The 22,011-nt window shown below is 42.3% G+C and overlaps 3 protein-coding genes across 5 annotated transcripts in view; all 3 read right to left on the reverse strand.

Annotated features, from left to right (window-relative positions):
• Positions 1–184: 184 nt before the first annotated feature.
• LOC308109107 (uncharacterized protein) lies at positions 185–1,865 on the reverse strand. The gene is made up of 3 exons (XM_080462479.1): positions 1,782–1,865; positions 1,289–1,673; positions 185–1,200 (listed from the first exon to the last, which is right to left on the reverse strand). Exons 2-3 carry the CDS (start codon positions 1,627–1,629, stop codon positions 1,128–1,130), a joined length of 414 nt encoding a protein of 137 aa, XP_080318605.1. The 5' UTR covers positions 1,630–1,673; positions 1,782–1,865; the 3' UTR covers positions 185–1,127.
• Positions 1,866–5,426: 3,561 nt separating this feature from the next.
• Positions 5,427–15,922, reverse strand: ube2j2 (ubiquitin-conjugating enzyme E2, J2). Of its 3 annotated transcripts, none has more exons than XM_080462026.1 (7): positions 15,797–15,922; positions 10,083–10,213; positions 8,267–8,307; positions 8,052–8,154; positions 7,833–7,971; positions 7,664–7,744; positions 5,427–7,483 (listed from the first exon to the last, which is right to left on the reverse strand). In XM_080462026.1, the coding sequence occupies exons 2-7, from the start codon at positions 10,211–10,213 to the stop codon at positions 7,205–7,207; spliced, it is 774 nt and encodes a 257-aa protein (XP_080318152.1). In that variant the 5' UTR covers positions 15,797–15,922; the 3' UTR covers positions 5,427–7,204. The 3 variants fall into 3 exon arrangements, with proteins under 3 accessions (XP_080318152.1, XP_080318150.1, XP_080318151.1); XM_080462024.1 differs by having other exon boundaries at positions 5,427–7,495; XM_080462025.1 differs by lacking the exon at positions 15,797–15,922 and adding an exon at positions 10,302–10,440 and having other exon boundaries at positions 5,427–7,495.
• A 5,113-nt stretch (positions 15,923–21,035) lies between these two features.
• Positions 21,036–22,011, reverse strand: part of LOC308108688 (arf-GAP with coiled-coil, ANK repeat and PH domain-containing protein 3-like) — a 46,985-nt gene continuing 46,009 nt past the window's right edge. Inside the window, exon 24 of the mRNA XM_080461839.1 lies at positions 21,036–21,829. Within this exon, the coding sequence (XP_080317965.1) occupies positions 21,682–21,829 (148 nt within the window). The 3' untranslated portion in view covers positions 21,036–21,681. The remainder of the gene's footprint in view (positions 21,830–22,011) is intronic.

The following is a 22,011-nucleotide window of genomic DNA, read 5'->3' on the forward strand; positions in this document are numbered from 1 at the left end:
ATTCATCCATAGTCAGCCGGGATCGGCTCCAACCCCCACCGAGCTGGATGAAGTGTAAGATTGATGAATTGAAGAACTAAGAAAATCTATGTGGCTGTCAGTTTTTAAAAAGGTTAAAATGTTTACCCACCTGGCAGAATTCAAAATCAAGTTTGACACCCATTACAAGTTTTTGTTTTTTTTTAAAACAATTTCATTTTATTGAAATTACATTTTTGTTCATGTGTAAATATTGCTCATGCAAAAAAGAATAAAATATAGTCAAACTGATCCAAGCATCTGGATTTCACAGTATGGCGTACACACACATATATATCTATATATAAATAAACAAACATTACAATAGTTTACAGAAGTTTGAATCACAGCAGGCGTAGTTCCAGCTTGTCCGACCGACAGAAGAGCTGAGGTGTGGACTTCACAGTATCTCGGTCTGCAAGCTGCAGCAACATGTGGCCCTTTGGAGTTGCTCCCTGAGGCTTTCACTAAATTACACATCGAATCTTTTTTTTTTTTTTTCCATTTACACACTCTTGTCATTAAAAAAGATTTAAAAAAAATAGGTATGATTAGTTTCAAGCCCTTTTTCTTTCAAGTTCAATAACTAAATTGGGGAGGAAAAAATTACTTTCACAAAAAAATGGGAAATGAGGAAAAAAAAAAAAAAAAAGCTCAAATATTTAAAATGACTAAAATGTCCTTCGGTCATTAAATTCTACAACTCCTCCCTGTAAATAGCGTTTGCTGTGTTTTAGTTCATTTCCTCCTTTCTGTACTTATATTAGTCACCGTTAAGCCTCGCACATGTTACTTGAAATTACTCTTGATTTTTTTATCCTGTCTTATTTGATATTCAACTCTTTGTATTTATTCTGTGCGGGGCAACGGCTACAGAAACTTCTCTTTCCACTGTAAAAAGTCCCAATTGTCTGAAACCTGCTGGAGCAGAAGATAAAATCGTGTTTGGACGAGTTTTAAAACTTCGGAAGCAGCATGTGTCAGCCGAATTCGAAAGGTTAAACGTGTTTCGTGGCTCCAAGTTAATTTGATTTAGTGGGATAAAAAAAAAAAAAAAAAAAGTCACAAGAGAATGTCCGTGTTGGTGATGGAGGCAGCAGACCCCTGGTCTAGGAGTGCACCGCCGCACAGGTGAAGAGCCTCTGGAGGGCGCATCTGAAGCCGGAGCGCTTGGAGTGAGATCTGGAGGGGAGCGGAGGGACAGAAGTGGCTTTAGTACCGGGACTCACGGAGCTCCTCTGGAGCGGCTCGCGGTGGGAGCTGGACTCACAGTTCGGGCTGCCGCCGCCGCTGCCGGCGGAGCGGACACGGATCGTCCGCGCGCTGCTCCTCCGAGGCGGCGGCGGTCCCCCCAGTCTCCGCCTCCAGCAGGTCCCAGATGTCCGTGTTGACCCACAGGGCTCCGGGCAGCGTCAGGCTGGCCCGCGTGCAGGTGATCCAGCGGCACAGTGGGCAGGACACCGTGCACACCACCCCCTCCAGCCGGGACACCCGCTGCAGACACGGCGAGCAGAAGGTGTGGTTGCAGTGCAGGAGCCTCGGGATGCGGTCGCTGCGGGTGTACTCGTTGAAGCACACGACGCACTCCAGCTCGCTCAGCGTAGAGTCCATGTCGTCAAGGAGAGAGAGAGAGAGAGAGAGAGAGGGCGCGAGACCTGCAGCGGGACGCAAACATCGTCAAGGACAGTCCGAACAAAGTGCAGCAAGTCTTCAACAGATGACTGAGACTTTGTCTGATCCGATCCGTTTTCAATGCTACTTACTCGTTTGGATGTGTTGGACTGTCGTAGAGTTCAGTCTGCCTGTACTCAGCTCGCCCTGCTGCTCTTCATTTATTGAGCTCGAGAGTCTCTTGTCACTCGAACGGCCCAATCATGGTCACTTCCGCATTTTCACGTGACGTCAGCTCTGCCGCCGGTTCAAGCAGGGGTGATTGTTTTTCTTTTTTGTTCTTCATCCTTTTTGCTTTACATTGAAAAAACAAAGTGATCGGTGCGTTCACCTTGAACACAAGAAGAAGAAATAAAACGCAGTGACTCTTTAACTGATCTCGAGGTGCAAAGTTCACTTAAAGGGGACATATCATGCTAAATCCACTTTTTTAGCCCTTAAATGCATTTTGTTGTATATTTAGAGTGTTTAGAAGTACAGAAAAGTTCAAAGTAGTCTCTTCAGGTGCTCCGTTGATATCTTTATATTCTGTTTTGGTCATATTTTGCGATCGGTTTCGATTTTTCTATTCTCTATTACCTTTTTTGAACAATGACGTCACAGTATTCTCAGCGGAACTGCCAAATTAGGACATCGACATTTCGAGCAATCCGCCATTTTTGTTTCTCGCTGCGATTTTGTAGTTCAACCTAAGTTACGAGAGGATAAGTCGAAATGTTCGGTTGTTGGATGTAGTAACCCACAAACTTCGTTACACCGTCTCCCAGCATCAGAACCTTTTCGAAGTGCCTGGTTGAGTTTTATTTTTCACAGAAATGTACCCACATCTGTGGGTAAGGTCATTTTTGTGTGCGCGAATCACTTTAAGGACGACTGCTTCAGCAACCTCCGCCAGTATAAAGAAGGATTTGCCGAAAGACTTGGTCTGATTGAGCGGTCAGTTCCTTCTATCTATGGAGACGACGAACAGAGCACTTCGGTAAGCTGTATATAACGCTAAAAAGTGTGATGATAAGACGTCCCTGTCATTGTTTTGTTAGCATTAGCAGTTGCACCGTCTTCATATGTTAGCGCTGTGTGCTCGTTTTAGATTATAATGTAACTTCTGTGTTAAATAGTCGTTGTAATACAGGCAGTATTGTAGTAGTGGGCATGGATGGAGAAGTTAGTGTAAATATAGTAACACACTATTGCGTTACATCCATATGAAGACGTTGTTCTGTAGGTGCATCATCGTCATTTTCATCTCGCTCCGCCGGGTCCGACTCTGGCTCCAACATGTATGGCTGGATGGACAAATCTTCCCTTGTTGACATTTTGTAAATAATGTGTGAATATAAAGTTTCTGCGCCGCTAGATAATTGTATCTGTTCTATCAAACTACAAAGATGGCCGAACAGGGTGGAGTTGAACCGAGTATCACCTCTGCAACCTGGAGAGGAGGCGGGGTATGAAGTGTCTCATTTGCATTTGAAGAGACCGCCCCAAAACGAGTTGCTCTCAGAAGCACATCAGAAAAGGGGTAGAAAAGGGGCCTGTGGAGCTCTAATAATGAGGAATTCAGACCCAAGCATTGCAGTTCCGCGTTGTATAGACCACAACTGTATGATTTATATGTAAAAAGGAAGGATTTAAAAGCATGATATGTCTCCTTTAAAAATACAAGTTGACAACATTTCCATCAGCATTCTATACCAGGGGTCTGCAACCCGCCGCATGTGGCGCCACTGGCCGTTTCTGGAGGATTGGTTCCATTTGATAGAAATAAACATATTTACACAAGATACTTATTTTCAGAATGACGCACATCTTAAGATAAACATTTTTCTAAGGAGCGGAACTACTATAATCCAGCAACAAAAACATTTCGTAATCTAATGTTTATCCTTCTATTACGGAAGATTTTTAGGGCCACTGAAGAAAAAAAAAAATTCGGAGGCTAAAAAAAACAAAACACCTTCGTGGCCCCAGAAAAACTCGAAAATCAAAGTCGAGATTTTTTTTTTTTCACGGAGAGACGTCTATCTATCCCTCATCATTTGCCCGTAGATGTGAATCCACATTAAATCACTTAATTCGGACTATATCGGGTTGCTTACTGCTTATGGACATGTGATTTTACACAGGATTTCCTTGATTAATAAGAACATTTAAATAAGCAGCCCGGGATCCGTGCCTTTGTCCTTCGTACTCGACGAACTTCCGCGACGGAACAAGGCAGCAGGCTGCTCTGTCTCTTCTAGCCCTGATACTGATGATAACTGCACCGTGTTTATGAGCGAGATTCTGTCCTGAAGCATCTTTTCATCACTTCATTAAACTGCCTGATTTGCATTTTGAGGAAGCAGTCACACGCGCTGGCATGTGGATGGACGGACTTTTTTTTGCACCGTGAAAAAAAAAAAATAACTCGACTTTGAGTTTCGAGTTTTTCCTGGGGCCACGAAGGTTTTTTTTTTTTTTTTTAGCCTCCAAATTTTTTTTTTTCTTCAGTGGCCCTAAAACTCTTCCGTATTCTATGTTGTACTAATAAAACTTCAATGCAACATAAGACAGTTTTTGTAGATGTGGCAAAAACTTCACAACTTTGTGCAACCCTGTGTTCTCTGCAACACAAATGCTGAACATGTTTTGTGGCTCCACATGAATTCTGAGAGAAGCGGCTCTGCGGTTCTGGGTCTCGACACCAAGAAGTTTGGCGTTTTATCAATACAAAGGCTGATGACAGACAGATGCTGCTGCCGGTGACCAGACGTGACAGAACTAAAGAAAACACAGAATAGTGAGCGAGTGCAGGAAACATTTGTGGCCTGGAAACATGATGGCACCGTGAGTCATTTCTCTTCACTAGATAAAGTCTCTTATGCAAAGCAATTCAGGTTTTAGATGAATAATTACAGTGAGGAAATCTTCCCTGAAGCTCCCAACATAACAGCTCCTTGGGAAGTGACGTTAAAGAAATATCAAATAGAACGTGTGGCAGCGGCAGAGCTTTGGGCACCGATTGAATTCAGATTCTCTAACGCTTGAATGCTCTATAATTTAATCTAATCTGTTGTGAGCAAGTTTCTAGTCATGTGAAAGGATTAGGACAGCCCATTAAACGTTCTTTATCAAGAAATGTTCACATATTGATGTCTAATCTTGTTTTTAATTCATGTCTCGAGAAGAAAGTGGCTTATTAGAAGGTAAACAACAAAAATGCACTTTATTTACATTTTACAGAAAGTTGTAAAAAGTATTTTCTTCCGTTTTAATTGTATCATTAGAATTTTTCATCATTGTTAAAATTAATATTAAATATCCTTGTCAAAATATGTAAAAAAAACAAAAAAACAACCCCAGGCAACCCAATTCTTCCTACTTTCTGCCTGGTGGAAAATGTGCACTTAAGTACCACTAGTGTTACATTGCTTGAATCGTCCTCACGTCTAAGTTACTACTCTTCTTAACCACAATGTGCTTTGTCAGACGGACATTTGATTCAATTTAAAGTATCTATGCTCAAATAAATCCACAAAACAAAAGATGTGTTAATTGTATCACTTAAGTTTGTTTTGCTTACAAATGGAGGTATAAAGCAAAGCTTTTCTCACTTAAAGGAACTTTAAAAAATAAAGTGACTCAATTGTCGATCGGCGTTACGCCAAATTGTGGGAGAATTTAAGTTGCATTTTATAATAAATATAATTCTTCCTAACCTCTGACACCAACAACAGCTTGAAGAAAGGTTTTATTAAATGCCCCGTCGAGCGGGGTAATTTATTTGTATTTACTATGAAAACATACAAGGTCACACGAGATTAACTGAAGCATGGAAAATGTAGGCATTTGCTGCATCGTCACACAAACGCACTCCCATCATCAGTTTTTCTTTTTTTTTTTTAATGGTGCTGAGAAAAGAAGAGCAACAGACAAAGGATGTTTTTTTTTTCCTTTCAGACCGTTTTCTGTTGAAACATTAGATACACAATAGAACCATTTTTACTAAATGCAATGCACAACAGTAAATCATCAGCAATTATGTGAGACGAGGCCTCAGCCTGCCTGTGAGTTTGACCGCCCTGCTCAGCAAACACTACGTGTGTCCTCAGAACCACCACAGACAAGTCGGTTGCTTCTATAAATAAAAGAGAACGGGGAAAGAAAAAAAAGAAAAAGAAAGAAATGAAGTAATATACAGAAATTCAATGTAGGTTCTCTTCATGTGTCTCTGTAATTGGACGAGTATAGAACGGGGCTATACTGGTCAGCAAAGCCAATTGGAAAGAGTTCTGGTGTCTTGGTGCTTGGCTCATGGGTTGGCTGGAGAACATCGGGCCACCGATCAGCACATTTTTCTCAAACCTGATACACCTGGGATGTGTTGTAATGCTGAAAGAGGCATCAGGATTGTTGTCGTTGGACTATTCCCAGCACGGACGGGGATTTTTTTTTGATGCCAAAGAGCTGCTGACGTGTCAAAGGCGTTTTTGAAATCCACGTAGCTGAACACTGATTGTCATCTTAAGTGAACATTTTGGCTGCTGCACATTTTCTTCCTGTTGGACGGCAGCAATGCATGAACTCCAAAGTTAGTTAGAAATCGCACCATCAATTCCTAAATCTTCTTACCTTATCATGATGATTTGAAGCTTGTGCTACAAAAAAAACAAAAAAAAAAAACGAATATATTTGTGGCAAATTTAGTCTGTCTGTGTGACTCCGGGGTTTAACACTCACAAGGTTCAAGAAAACAGACTAAAACAACATACGGTTGCATTTGCTCCTCGGTGCTGCCATCGTCTGTCGCATTAAAAAAACGGAAGGAAACGTGGTTTGATCTGGTGAATCATCATAGTCTGAAGCTGTACAGAACTCGTTCAGGTTGGGCCGTGTCATGGGCTCATCAGAAACAATCAAACCGCTCTGTGTGCCTCTGCTTCTCCTCGGGTTGGGAACTCTGCGGAGCTGCAGGACGTCATGAGGTCCTGCCTGAGGAGCCTCGGTGACGCACTGCAGGGACGATGGGCCACGGAAAACAAGCTGTTAAAAGCACTTGGATGTTCACAGCATTGCAGAAGGGATTTTGGAATTTTTTCTGTGGTGGCCAGCTGCCCGGCTCAGTGGAACCAGCTTTGACCCGTTTGCCTGCACGCAGTTCCACAACCCATGAGCCAACTTTGTTCCAAATATCGATACAAACTACTGGAGCACAGAGTGGATCACAACCATTTTATCAAACCTTCAGCCCTCAGCCCGGCCCTACTGCCACTCCATGTTCACCCCCAACCCCCCGCCCCCTCACCCCCCCTACCCCTCCTCCCCCTCCTCAATTGTCCATCAGGAGAGGTGGGCTTTGTTTTGGTCTCCAAAATCCATGGATGTTGTGGTTGTTGTGAAGGGGCTTAACCCAGGACTGAACACCGCCCTCCCCCACATTGTGTGTTTTTAGAATGTGGAGTCCACTGGCCGGCTCGCCTACAGGGGGAGGGTGGGGAGGGAGGGGGGCGCCGCCCTAGCACACCAGCTCCTCTCACTCCTGGGCTATGCTCCTCAGCACGTACTTGACCGTGTAGGCGAACGCCGCAAACCCTACAATCACAAACAGATTGGCTAAAGCCCCACCCAGAAGTCCATGGTTGCGATTGGCCTGCTGCTGGCCAGGGGCGGGGTTGGCGCCCTCCAGTGGGACAGCACCCCCATTGAGGGCAGGCAGGCCGTAGTGGGCATGTTGAGGGTCACCGTCAGGCACCACGTCGGGTAAAGGAAGAGGCTGAGTGCGGGCATTTAACTCCTCCTGGGCCCTCTGTTTCTGCTTCATCTCCTGGCAGAGGAAACAAAAGCCAGAGGACAAGACTGAGACAAAGGAAAGGTGCCTTTTCAAAAAACAGTCACAATCCATATCAGCGTTACAACAAACAAACATGCAGAAAGGAATAAATCCAGGTCGGTCCTTCGACGAGCACCGACACGATCCTCCCCTCATACTCACATCGACCACGTCAGGAAACAGCTCGCAGAACACTTTGTCATTGAGGTTAAAGGCCAAGCTCTGGGCCGACAGCTGTCGTTTCTGTTAGAAAAGCAAACGCACGTCAGATGTTTGAGGAACCACTGGTCACCGGCGTTGCGGGACGAACGCTTCTCTTTGTTTGACTTGCCGTGTAGTCGGAGGTCTCGATGCTGCCCAGGGTGGGGCCCTTCTCCACCATGAAACTGAGCAACCCTGTGAGGATGGTGGAAACGGACCAGGCGGGGTTCCATGTGTCTGGATGAAAGTCTGTGATGGACAAACATAACCTGCAGAGAAACACACACACATTAAACAGAGGCAAGGCAAATAATTCAGTTTAAAAGAAGGAGCCACATTGACTTCTTACCTTGTGTTACATTTAAATCTCCCATTTGGTGTGATCATGTAGATACTTGGTGGTTTAAAGGGAAACTCTCGAGGAAATATCAGCTTTCCATGATAATATCCACCTGGGAATCCCAGCAGAAATTGGTCAAAATAAGGCAGAAAATGATTTTTTTTTTTTTTTAAAATCGGGCTACTTGAAATCCTAGAAAAAGAAAGAGAGTCAGTGTGTTTTACCTTCGTAAGGAGTTTTCTCAGGACCTCTGACCACATAGTGCCTGGAAAGAACAAGACGTCTTTGTTAGTGGCCTGGCATGACGTGACAGACAAAGATTAAGTATTCGGTTCAGTATTTCCATGTTTTTGTGCTCGATACAAAAAAAATCATAACTTTTACATTTGCATCAACTTTATTGCATTTTGGTTCATTGATTTATTATTTAAATCAAGTCTTTGTCAAATGTTACTTCTTATATGTACATATCTATAAAAATAAATCTAGTTTGGGGGCAGACGTCCACTTAATTGCTATTTATCTCAATCTTTTGCCATTTCAGTCTTGCATTTATCTGGAAAGGAAGCGACCGGTCTCCAGATTTTGCTGCAGTCTTTTACATTATGAAGTTTTGAGAGGGAAGTCAATTTAGTACAAAATCACATTAGAACATGGTTGTAACAATCAAATTAATCAAATCACTTCAGTTGTTGTTGTGAGTATTGGCAGAGATACAGACAAAGTTCCTTCCATGTGGGTGAAATTCCAAAATGCGAAAGAAAAAAAAGCAGACATTGGAGAAAAGATGGTAATCTAAAGTATTCTTCCAGCTAAAATTCCCCTGTTGTAAGTTATGGGGTAGGGCTTATCACTTATCTTAACAGTCACGTAACATCTGACAAAAAAAGACTTTCAATATAATAACATTGAAAAGAAGCTTCAACAGCGAAGTCACCATGAAAACTTTGTATTTATTTAACGATGCAGTTTCCCTCACAAAAGGGTGTGTGTGAATGTGTGTGAATGTGTGTGTGTTGCCTGCCGCTGAAACACAATACAGATATAAAGTGAGGAGACGGATAATCCAAAGATATACGTTCTCCTAAAAGCCTGTATAGTTCAATATTTTACTTTCACTATTTTTGCACAAGGTTGTTTTTTTCCCAAGCGCAGACAATAAAAGCTTTCTGGTTTTTCACGGTGTGGGACTAGAAAACTTCAATGGGGAGAAACGCAAAATTTGAGCGTGGGGATAATTGATTCGCCCTCTTTGACATCTTACCTTTTTATTTTTTTACTCTATCATCTATCTATCTGGTACAGAAGAAGATTGCCGATTGGCAGACGATCAGTCAGGATTGAAGTACAGCAGCCTCATTAAACTTTTCAGGTTTTTCAGATTGCCAGACAATGTTTGCAGGTTATGCAACGTTCAATTCACAAGAAGAGTAATCCACTCAAAAGAATGTCAATGATTACCCCGTCAGTGTTCCACTGAACATGCCCTAACCTGCTTCCATTGAGACGAACTCGATTCTGCCGAATTGTACACAAAGCGATCACAGCGATCGTTGACCGATTCTGGAGTGACGCGTCGACACTGATCGTTGAACTCTTCCTGGCAAGTGTTGTGGTGCAGCGTCTGCTGCTCAGTCCTGGCCGATACAATTCAACCTGTGCCTGAGTCATTAGTGGAGCTTCAAAACAACATAAGTGTGGCTAATTCTGGGAATTGTTTCAGTAAAAGAGGAGCCCTGCAAGTGTGGGACGGTGACGTGACGGTGATATTTAGTTAAGGGCAAACTTACAGCGCAGTTTGTTTTGATTGAATGTGTGTAAATGAACACATTTTAGGAGCATATAGGAAAGATTTATTATCAATTTATCAAGTTAAATATTTTCTTAGTCTTGCCAACGACTTCTTTTTACGTTCCACGTCTGTATTGAAGATCGTCCTTCAGATGAGGTAAAACAAACTTTACTGTAACGTCACCAGTCCTACTGTAGAACATTAAAATCCACTTTATCGGATCTGACTGCTTGATGGGATGATCTTACCATTCTAGGATGTTGGAGGGGAGAGGCTCTGCACAGATGTAAGGCACAGGGTCTTTCTTTATCCTGAGGTAATCCTGTTTAAGTCGCTGCGTGGCTGTAGTTGGAGCTCTCTTATTCCCGTTGTTGTTCATCTGTAGATAGAGAGAAAACATTAAAATCTACCCTGGTATCTTCTCATTAAAATGTGCAACTGTTTCAGCACCGTATATATACACTTACACGCTGATCTAATCCGTCCTACTCAAAATCTGGATACACTAAGTAGGATTTATAATTGTAATTGGCACACTGAATTTAAGCGAGAGAGTATAATAAAGTGTTCAGACAATAATTAACACAACTTTTGCCATTCACTGCATGTCATTACATTGTAACAACGTTGAATATCTGGCTTACCGCAGTGGGGGCTGCAGGGTACGCGTCATGTATTATTTGCCCAATAAGAAAATAAATGAAGCTCTGACAAACAGATTTACGATTATTTGGGTGCAGCCAACCACAGTCACGTGACTACCTGGGAAGACTGGCTTCTTGGGAAAGACGTGAAAACTAAACCTGCCGACGGTAATGGGAAATTGTGATCACATGGCAGCAGGTAATTCAGAGGAAATCTCAACTGTCTTCCATGACTTCACTTTGAGAATGTAGCACCATATTTTTTTTCCCACGGTATTGATAATCGGTTGCCTGAAAACTATGTCACACAATATTTTTTTCATCAACTTTTTACTCTTACTTTCAACCTCTTTCATTACCTGGAAACAGATCTCAAAGCTTACTTGGTAACAAAGCAACTTATTACAAGTGTACTTTTTAACCCCCATTTTGTTTTGGTATTTATGTGTACATAAAATGCAGAACTTGGCAAAAACAATCATTCAACAAAAGTTTGTGAATGTGGGGTAGTTAAGTCCTCTTAATTTTGAATAACAATCGAGTCTCTTTGTTGCTGTTCTCATGTAAATAATCCATTTGTCCTCGTTTCTTGTCTTGTCTTTTTAACTTGGAGGTGAATCTCTCCATTATACAAATGTCTCCTTATATTGTCACCCAGTTATTAAAATTGGGTCCCTCCATCTTGAGCCAAGAGATTCCTTATCAGGTATTGGTCCGCCATTCAAATGGTCCCTTACAAGTGTCCCAGATATAAATTAAGCCGTTTGGGGTACAATAATTGAGATAGTGGACTCTTATAAGTAGCTGGGTGTTCACCTGAACAATAAACTGGACTGGTCGGACAACACACAAGCTCTCTACAAGAAGGGCCAGAGCAGACTCCATCTACTGCGGAGACTCAGGTCCTTTGGAGTGCAGGGAGCGCTCCTGAGGACCTTTTATGACTCAGTGGTGGCATCAGCCATTTTCTATGGAGTGGTCTGCTGGAGCTGCAGCACTCCGGCTGCAGACAGGAACCAACTGTACAAACTGGTGAGGAAGGCCAGCTCTGTCCTGGGCTGCCCCCTGGACCCTGTGGAGGTGGTGGGAGACAGGAGGATGTTGAAGAAGCTTTCATCCCTGATGGAGACCGTCTCCCACCCCCTACATGGTACCGTCACATCACTGGGCAGCTCCTTCAGTGACAGGCTCCGCCACCCGCGGTGTTTGAAGGAGAGATACCGCCGGTCCTTCCTCCCTGCTGCAGTCAGACTCTTCAACCAAGCCTGCTCCCAGTAGACCACTGCACACCACCACCGGACAATATCACTCCACTCCAACTGTGCAATAAGTGGTGCTATAACTATAATAATCTATAAGACCGTATTTACTATGTAACATACATCCAACCCCATATTCTGTACATGTCCACACTTATAGGCACCGTGTGCATATTTTTCTATTACATTGTATTTTTATCTGCTTTTTTTTTTTTTTTTTTTTAGTTCCTGTTATGTGTGCTTCTTTCTCTTTACTATCCTGTTGTACCACTGCAAATTTCTCCACATGCAAGATAAATAAAGGGATATCTTATCTTATATCTTATCTTATAAACACAAATTCCATGGCACGTGCCCATTTTTAGAGCAATACTGAGATGCATGGTGATCATAACAGTGATCAGATGATCTCAACCTCAAAGAAAGAATTTGTTTGATTTGAAACTCGTGGCAAACAGGGCCCGTCTTTATGGAATTTGCATGTTCTCCCCGTTTCTTAACTTCAGCTTTCTCCCACAACCAAATTGCATGCACATTAAGAAATAAGTCCATTTTTACTTAGATGACTTTTAAATGGCAAAAAGTGCCTTAAACTTTCACGCTCATAAACAAAATGTAGATTCACCTTGTCCTCATGTCTTATCTTATGTTTCACTGTATTTCAGTCGGCTGAATCTGTGCCGACTCGACATGAGTGATTACGCAAGAAGAAAACATCATAGGTGCGCCATCCATGAAGGAAAAATAAAAGGTGCTAAACATGGACAGAACTCTCGCCCCTGCGGTATTCTTATGTTTGGAGCAAAATCCCCAGAAGAGGAGAACATGGCTCGGAAAGAGAGGCGATGACGATTTTGCAAAGAGAGCTTGAAGTAAGTACTTGTAAGCATTCTTCATTAGCAATCCGGTGTCGCGTGGATAACTACGTCATGCCAAACTGCACTTCTATTGGTTTGTTTAAGCTGACGTGACTGCAGCTGCCGCTATGACTCCCTAAATATCAGACACAGTTCGATAATGTTCGCGGGCTTAAGACCATTACCTCAACCGTCCTAGAACTGTACACAAAGCCTGCATGATTTGTGCCGTGACTGCAGATGTTGTACGATTCTCCCACGATCCAGTCTTTCGTCTCAGATGGCTGAAAATCGTGCTGTTTGTGGGAGTTTTTATGCTGCCCGATTTAGCTGATGTTTCAATATTAAATGAACAAATCACAGAAGAGCATCGAATTTGAAGTAGGGTGATCCGAAATATTTCATGCATTAACCAGATTGTGGGTTTAAACATCTGTCATATGGATCTAAAGTGTTAAGTACCCACAGCTCCGGCTGCGATTCAGGGAAATTCTTATGAGGTCCACGATGAATCAGCTCATCCTTTAGTTGGTTTGTAAATTTAAAACTAGAATATTCTAGAGTAGATTTTGGGCGCCTGCTTCTCGCTGCCGACGCTCTTTGATGACACCCTTAACTGTTAGAACAATGGTGTGTCACCAGTAAGTTTGTCCGGTGGTGCTCCTGTCTGTCGGCTGGAGCGTGGGTCTCCATGGAAACAGACACTGATCTCCATGAGGTGCCTCTCCTATCTCTTTTTTATGGGCTTTTTTTTTTGCAATCCCCCCCCCCCAAAAAACCCCATTTGGTATTGGGTTCCGAAACCAACACAATTGACGGATTGGAAATTTCCGATCCAACCTATGGCGATTTCCGATCCATGAAGCTGTGCCATCTGTGCTTTACTGTTGATGAAATGACTCCACAAGTGTTTCCCTGCTGCTGCTCTGCTCGCTGGCTGCAAAATATGGAATGGATTTCCTGAAGGAAGGCGGGTCTCAATGAGACGTAGAGTAATGAGTCAGGAAATCTATTCCACAGTTTGCAGTCAGCGAGCAGGCTAATGTAGCAGCACTGGGCTATCCAAGTTTTCATGACAACAGGTCCGCTGTTTGGATGCATTTTACACTCAAAACACCGCAAAGCAACATACAATGTTTGCAAAGTCTTTGTACAGCGAGGCAGCCTCTGCTGCCAGGCGTCACCGTTTTAAAACGTAGGCTCGCCAAGGAGAACAGTGCTGACCGCGGCATCAAAACAATGAAAAGCCACTCAGCAGGCATTCAAACCCCCGTAAAGCTGCGTCCTACTCCACGCAAAACTCAGTGAAAATAGTACCAATCATTTGTGCTGTGTTAGGGCTGTAAAAATTGCTGTTTGTGCTGTGTTGCTAAATAATTTCCCCAGGGATTAATAAAGTGATTTTGAGGTTTTAAAAACAGATCTAGTTTATTATGAGATGATGACGTCACGCAGACCCCCACATTGTTCAAAATTAACAGAAATTGTTTGTACTGCTTCCTTTTCTGTCCTTATACGAACCTCAAGTTGCATTTCGAGAGAAAACATGCATACATTCGTACATCTCATACTTGCCTGTAGAGAGGAGTTTATTACAGCCTCATATAAAATCAACAATAATGATAATATTAATATTAAAGCAAACAGAGTGCTGGTATCGTAATAATATCGGTATCAGCAGATATCCAAATTCAGCTATCACAATCGGTGCATTCCTTGCAGAATCATGAACAAAAGTCATGGCAACCTATTCCTGAACGTTCTGCATGTGTTGATGTGCGTTTAGTGTCTGTGCTGGATGGGAAAGGCACCACATGGAGGCAACCAAAAGAGACCAAAGGAGAGGCAGGCATTTACTCTAGTTTAGTGGTGTCCAAGCTCAGTCCTGGAGGGCCGGCGTCCTGCAGGGTTTAGCTCTCTCCCAGTTGTAGCACACTTGATTGCAATGAAGGGCTCATAATTGGGCTTTTTCACAACCTTGGTGATGACATCATCATTACATTCAGGTATACTGAAGCAGAGAGACAATTAAAACATGCAGGACAGGGGCCCTCCAGGACAGAGTTTGAACACACCTGCTCCAGAATATTCTAGTAATAACAACTAAAAAAAATTAAATGGCCTCCTAGGATAGTAATCTTTGAGCCTTGCCACCAAGGCAGCCACAAAATTTAAAGGCCAACTAGGATTGTAATCTTTGCACCTTGACACTGAAGCAGACAAGAATAAAACAGTATAGCAGTAATGACGGGGACAACGCATTGGCTGTCTATCAATCTTCCCTCTCACTTTGCTCAACTTAGAGTGGACTGAAGCTTCTAACGTGGCCTGGCTGCCAATTCCAAAGGAACAGAGAAACAGACACCGTCGATTTATAGACGCTTATCCATCCAACTCTGTCCCGTGGTAGTAAACTGGAGTAGAAAACCCTCACAAGCACAGGGAGAACATGCCAACTCAACACAAAAAGCTCCTCAGCTCATGCATTTCGTTTGCAGTTCACAATTAAACACGATTTGTTTAATCTTTCTTAGTTTTATCGTGCCTTCGGTTGCATATTTTAAAATGACGTTGTCTTTAGTGAATCTGTTAAAGAGCAAAAACGTCCATCAAACCCAGTGGTGTGGGAGGAAACAGTGCAATCAGACATTGATTTGTTACAATTCTGGGTAAAATGAGAAATGTACTTGCATATGAAGCAGTCTTTTAACAGCAAGTCGGCTGAAGCCAAATTCGGGGAAGTGTTCAGCTGACGTGATGTCATGTGTTGAACAGCTGACATGGAACGAGCTGCAAAAACGACGTTACGAAGAAGCGCTTCCAAATAAACAAGAGGCTACTTAACGCAACTTACGTAGCCAAGGCTAATCCGGCTAATTTAAATCGAGCTGGGCTAAAGTTAAAGCTCTGGCTGACGGAAAGGAATGATCAGACAGCAGCTCGACGTCGGGCTGTTACTCGACTCAAAAACTTCACAGAGCAACTCCAAACTGTCTCAATGAAGTCGGGTGGATTTAAATCACAGAATCAATGTTGTTTGCTGAGGTAGCCAACGGCTAACCTCTGCTAACAGGCCCCATGCTAACTGTGTGTAGCCACTTAGCGTTAGCGGCTGCTAGCACGAGTAGATGTCTTACTAACATGATCAAATCCTTCATACATCTCACATTGACGAACCAGAAGGCGTGGAGTAGAGACGTACCTCTCCAGAGACCCCAGTGAAAACAGGTATTCGTGGCTGGACACGAACTGAAGTCGCTGTTTGTGTTGACAAACCCACAGCGATCAGACGGAGACACCAACGTAGCTTCAGCTATCGCCAGCTTCCGGCTTTTCTTCTTCGCCGGTGGAAAACAGGTCAAAAAGCACAACGAGGGGCGCTACACTGACACCAGTGGATCTGGAATATATATTTTTAGTGCTCCATGCTGCTTTATAAATCTTAGGTACATCCGAATAGTCCCTCATATTATGGAAGTATATATATATGTGCCATCAGAGTCTGAATTCGAATTTCTAACTCTGATTTATTTTTACCATCGAAATTAGACTTTGAATTTCAAGCACATAATTGTTTTTGCGTCTCATTTTTTTTTTCAACGTCTAAAGAAAATTCAGTGTATAAAAATTCAACGTTTTTAAAAATTCAACGTTTTTAAAAATTCAGCTGCAGTATATCTGCGCCATCAGGAAGACGCAATCGATCCCTGTCTCGTTCACCCAACATCCAATCAAGGTACGCTCTGTTGGTCACGTGACAACTGCAACAGGAAGAAGCGCGCTCTTAAACTCAGCCGAGACCACCAGCGGGAGTGTATTTACTCTCTAGTTGCCATTTATGTCTTACTTCGTGTCTTTAAAGGTTTGAATGGTCTTCGGTATAAATACTTATCAGATTTACTAGTTTAATATGAAACATCCAAACCCCTGAGGTCCTCAGGAGAGCTTTACAAATAATAAAAAAAATAGTGTTCCCAGTCAGAAGCAAACAAGGTGAAGGAGCATTTAGTTCCTACTAAGTTCCTACTATTTCCTGAGCACCTGAGGACTGCTGACACACTCGCTTCCTTTAAATCAGACCTTAAAACATTGTTTTTTGCTCAGGCTTTCCAGTAAACATTAGATTTCACAAATTGTATTGACTTAATAAACCTTTTTTACTTTACTTTATTTCATAATCATAATCACTTAAGATTAAGATTCTTAATCATGTTGTTTTAATGTATTCCCTTGTGAAGGGCTTTGAATTGCCTTGTGTCTGAATGGTGCTCTTTGCCTTGCCCTGTCGCTACAACCAGCTGCAAAACAGTCCCTTAATTGATTTATAAGAAGACAAACAACATTTTGAATGAACATCAAAGATCAAGACAAGAAGTCTACTCATCAAAGAGAGTATGTGGAATCATTTATGTGTCACTGATAGATGTTTTTCTCATTTTCTTTGACATGTTATAATGACTCTGCTACTGATACGATTGGCGTCACATCAAATGATTTTGACGCCTTGTCCAATTTGCAAGAGTGGTGAAAAACAATTACAAGCTTGTTAGAAAGTAGCTTCATCAAATGTCTGCAGGGTTTTGAATCATGTTAATATGCCTGCACCATCTCAATGTCTTTTTCAGTGGTCTTTCTTCTGACTGAGGAGTGGCTGGATGAACTGGAGGTTCGTGACGGTCACAGCGGCTCCCTGCAGCGGCTGAACAGCATGCTTCTTCTCCTCAGCTTTTCGGGTTGGAGAGATGCGAGGACAGAAAACTCGTGAAAGACATCAGCACAGGAGAAGTCACCTGCAAAGGGGATACTGAGGTCAGGGGCTGAGTCTATAGCGTACCACAGCAAGTGAGGGATTGCACTGGGAAAGCCTCTTCAAAAACACCCAGAATCCACAGTATAGAAGAAAGAGTAGAACATTTGCTTTATGAACCCATTAAAGAGGAAAACCTTCAAAGCAAAGCTTGAGTGAAGTTCCATGAGTAAAGATAACATCCTGAGTAAGTGCCACTAGGGAAAAGTTTGATACATACAAGCAAACTGAAGGTTTTTCACTGGGAGTACTGACGGGTTTGCCGCAAATAACTTCTTGTAAGTAGCGGTGAACGTCCTGTTCTTTACTTCTTTATCTTGGATCAGGGGCTTCTTTCTTTTAGTACTGTCAGACAACCTATCACTAAAAAACACCAAATTATAGCTTAACTACTCTGACTATGGTGCAATGTAGAATCCCTGAGTATATTAATGGGTGTTTCTTTCCATATGGGCCAAAACACAGCCTGAGGTACTCTGCAGGTGTCTGGTAATGATTCCAAGATTTAAAAAAAGAGTGACAAGTCTCACCTTTCATAGTACTATTGCTCTGGAAATACCTTCTGAAGGAAAATAGCGGAGCCTCATCCATTTTAATCCTTTTTATAAATATTTTCATTGGTGACTCTTTGTTGTAATGATTCGGCTTTAATGTGAAGCAGAAAAATGCAGTATAGATAAAGTCATCATTATTTTGCATCATACGAGTCTGCATATGTTGAATTATCTAATTCACACTCATTGATAAGAAATATTGTGTTTTCAACTATTCTTTGTAATACTCACGGGTGCCGTTAGAGATCAAACCTGCAAACCAAACTGACATTCCGCCGTGTTACGCCAGCATATACTAAACACCTTTCACTGAGGATACTTACAATTGTCTCGTTGAGTAAAAAGAAAGTGCTCACAACCTTAAAATGGTTCAACAGATCAAGACACCTTTAACATCAGCCCAAACCACCAGAGCAGACAGAATAAGAGTGCCAGACTAGTTTGCCACCGAGACGGCCCAGGATGACTCACTCTATTCCGAACCTCCTTGGATTTAACCCTCCTGCTGGTTGTGGCAACCCCTGTGGTAACAGAAGCAATGATATGATGTCAGTTGCTGATTATTTCTTCGCATGGACATGTGTTGATTGCTTTTAGTGTGAGTTGGGATTTTAGCTTTTTTCGGACACATGGGGAAGTTTTTTAAACGATGGCGTAACAATGCTTGTGAAATAACGGAAATGTTTCACACACAGGAGACACTGAATTATTCAAGGCAGTGTTGTTGCAGGTTAGAAAATGACATAATTTAATATCGAGAAGACTAAACAACATAGTGATCTTATATCAATGTACTGGCTGTGTGTGTGTGTGTGTGTGTGTGTGTGTGTGTGTGTGTGTGTGTGTGTGTGTGTGTGTGTGTGTGTGTGTGTGTGCGTGTGTTACTCCGCTCTACTTTTCAGTTTATTGCTTTGACTAAGCCAAGTGCTACCCAGAATTATGCCAATCACCAAAAGAAACACGAGATCAGACTGTGCATTCCCCCAACATCTGGGAACTTGTATGATATTTGAATGAGTTGTATAAATTGATTCTCGAGCCTTTTCCTCCTGGAGTATCGCTAGAGTGCCTGAATGATTGTGATCTTTATTTTGCTCGAACTTTTCAATGAAACCAAACACCGGTGGGCACACTGACACTGAGAGAAATCTTTTTGTTTGCACTCTAATGTTGGGAGAATGTTTCACAGCAGAGTATGAGACAGGGAACAGTAATGAGGGCAACAAGCAGGAAGCAGGGTTAGTTCATCAAGAGTTTCTCAGTTTTATTGTATGCATTTTCTTTTTTTTTTCCCTTAGTGCTTCTAAAGACAAGGAAGAGAGTATTCCAAAAATATCTAAATGTCATGAAACAGAAGAATGCGTCCGAGTACTTCAGAACTGCGTTACGGTTCTGCTTGACAGGTCGTTTTGTTTGTTTTGGGAAAATAATAAGAAGACACATAAAACAAGTCAGACAGTCAAGATCTGTGATTGAATGTAGAGAGGCAGGAAGTTGGCATTGAGTTAAATACACAAGTGTACTATTTACAGCATGTTTGCTTTGAACAGCACCTTTCACCACTCCTTTAAGTCAACACACACAATGGACACAACATTTAATACTTCCCAGGGGGGGGGGGCAGCCCCTTCAACAGTTTGGTCACAGTAGCTTCACATCACCTCCTAGATTGGTTCTACTCAAAGTACAATGATCTATTGCAGAATCTCACCTGCCATATCAAAATCTGTCAAGTAAGTTACATCTCTGTAACCTCTTGTGGACGTGTGAGTACACTAACAGTGTTTCTACCACTCTGTCACTTCAGAAAGGATGGTAAGACGATGCTGTATCTATTCTGAACAATTTCAGTAAAAAACAAACAAAAAAGTTACACAACAGTGTCAGACACTTTCCCTTTACAAAAAAAGTCTTTGGCAGAGGAAAATAAAACCACGACGAGAAAAAACAATCATTGAAAATATTGTTGACAGAAATGGCGACATCACCACAGATTTGGTCTGCGGATGGAATAATGGCACAGAGGTGCAAAAAGGAAGAAAGTCCAGACGCCAGCGGGGGGTCATGGTGGCTCATGCTAATTCCACAGGACTGCACTGCACAAAGTGATCAAACGATAGCAACACATTTCATCATGCTCAGAATGCAAAGTTGAACCGCCTGAAAAATAAATACCTGCAGCTTTGACCAGCGAGGGAAGCCAGATACATGAGTCTGTTTAACACACAAGTGTTATAAGAAGAAATGTGCTCCATAATGGCCCCGTAAATACTGCAACAGGGATGAGTATTTACAGGAAACTGGAGGTTTGCCTATATATCCATGACTCAGCTGAGGTTAGACCCAATTGACTCCAACCACTGAATCACTACAATTTCTCAATCTATGTTTTATAACTAGATTTCTCAATGATCAGCTTGTGAAATCCACAAAAAGTGGTATGCTTGAATGTCAGTATTTGTCCTGCTAGCAATCTAAGGCCATTCCAAAGAAAAAATAAAATAAAACAAAAGCTATATGACTCCTATGAACGCTAATACGTTAAACCACTGAAAGACTTCTGAGCTAAGTTCCAAGTAATGCTTTCAGATTAAAATGACAATCATTACCAAACATGCAGATAAAAACTGCATCCATAAATGCATTGCACTGGTCCTCTGGGGAGATACACATAAATATAAAGACCAAAAAAAAGTAGACGATAGATAGGCAATAACTTGACGAGACAAGGACAATGTAAAAAATTAACTGAAAATAAACTAAATGATAATACTGTAAATGGGAAAAGTGCACAGTTTAATTTTTTTCCTTTACACAATGTATCATAGTATTTAACCCTCGTCTCTCAGTAATCATGGACACATGCACTCGTTTCCTTTCCAGGTCATTCACTCATTCATCTCGTCACAAAGTATCTTACAAATCGAGCTCTTCCGGGGCCAATTCACCCACAAGCCCTTCAGTATTTTAGTCACAGTTTTACATTACATTTCCCTTCCTGACCCCTCTCTATACACAGTAAACTACGCTGCCCAACTCCATTGTAGCTTGTTTACCCTTACAATGTTTAGTAATGGATCAAAAACCATTAGTTGTCTTTTTTTTTTTTTTTCACCTCATGCCACAGTACACAGTTTCTAAACTTCTAAATATGTATATTTACATCTCTGATCGAGAAGAGATGGCTACGTTGGACGTCACACAGATGATCTTAGATAGATATAAAGTGTGGAGGGTTAATGTCGCTAGATTTTCCAGAGGTAAGAGCTGTTAGGCGACAATAAGCCCACATACTCGTCGAGGAGCTTACACCACATTGTGATAAGTTAAGAGGACAACCCAGTTAGCAAAACACCAAAAAAAGAAGCAGATGTCAGGTTATTGTGTGTGTGTGTGTTGTGTAGCTAGCGATAGCATGGGTGGTGCCAAGTCATGGCAAGCAGAAACAAAGTGGTGATGCAGGAAAGTGGAGGTGGTGAATGTATAGTCAGTAGAGTTAGACAGGTCCATCAGGGGTCCCCCTACTGCACGATGCAGGCCACAGCCAATCTCTCGCCTCAGACAGCCGGCGCGCAGGAAAGTTGCCGATAAGCCTAGATCTGCAGAAGTGACGCACTGGAGATCGGTGTCTAGGGGCAACTCTGGTGCGGTTACAACATGTTTTCAGTCAGAAGGAATACATATATAAATAGAGCTGGGCTACGCTCCCTGGTGCGGAGGTGACTACTAGCACTCCTCTATGTTGAGGCAGATGAATTCCTGGATGCACTTCCTATACTGCTGCTCAGTGGGGCTGCTGCCGGGGTATTGACCTGGTTGACCCAGTGGAGCCTCTGCTTCTCGCATCTCCTCATTCATCCGTGCCAGACGCAACCTGGAAGAGAGGCAAGAGGAGAGGGAGAGCCAACGGTTTGATGAGACACAAGGAAGAAAAGAATGACCTCAGGTGAGAGATGAAGGGACAGACAGTGGCAGGTAAAGGGTTAAGACGGTGAAGAGGAGGGCGATTGTGATTGTGAATTCATTGGGAACTTACACAGATGTGGAATGTGACCA

Source organism: Lipophrys pholis (assembly GCF_963383615.2).
Source record: "Lipophrys pholis genome assembly, chromosome: 4".
Taxonomy (NCBI): domain Eukaryota; kingdom Metazoa; phylum Chordata; class Actinopteri; order Blenniiformes; family Blenniidae; genus Lipophrys; species Lipophrys pholis.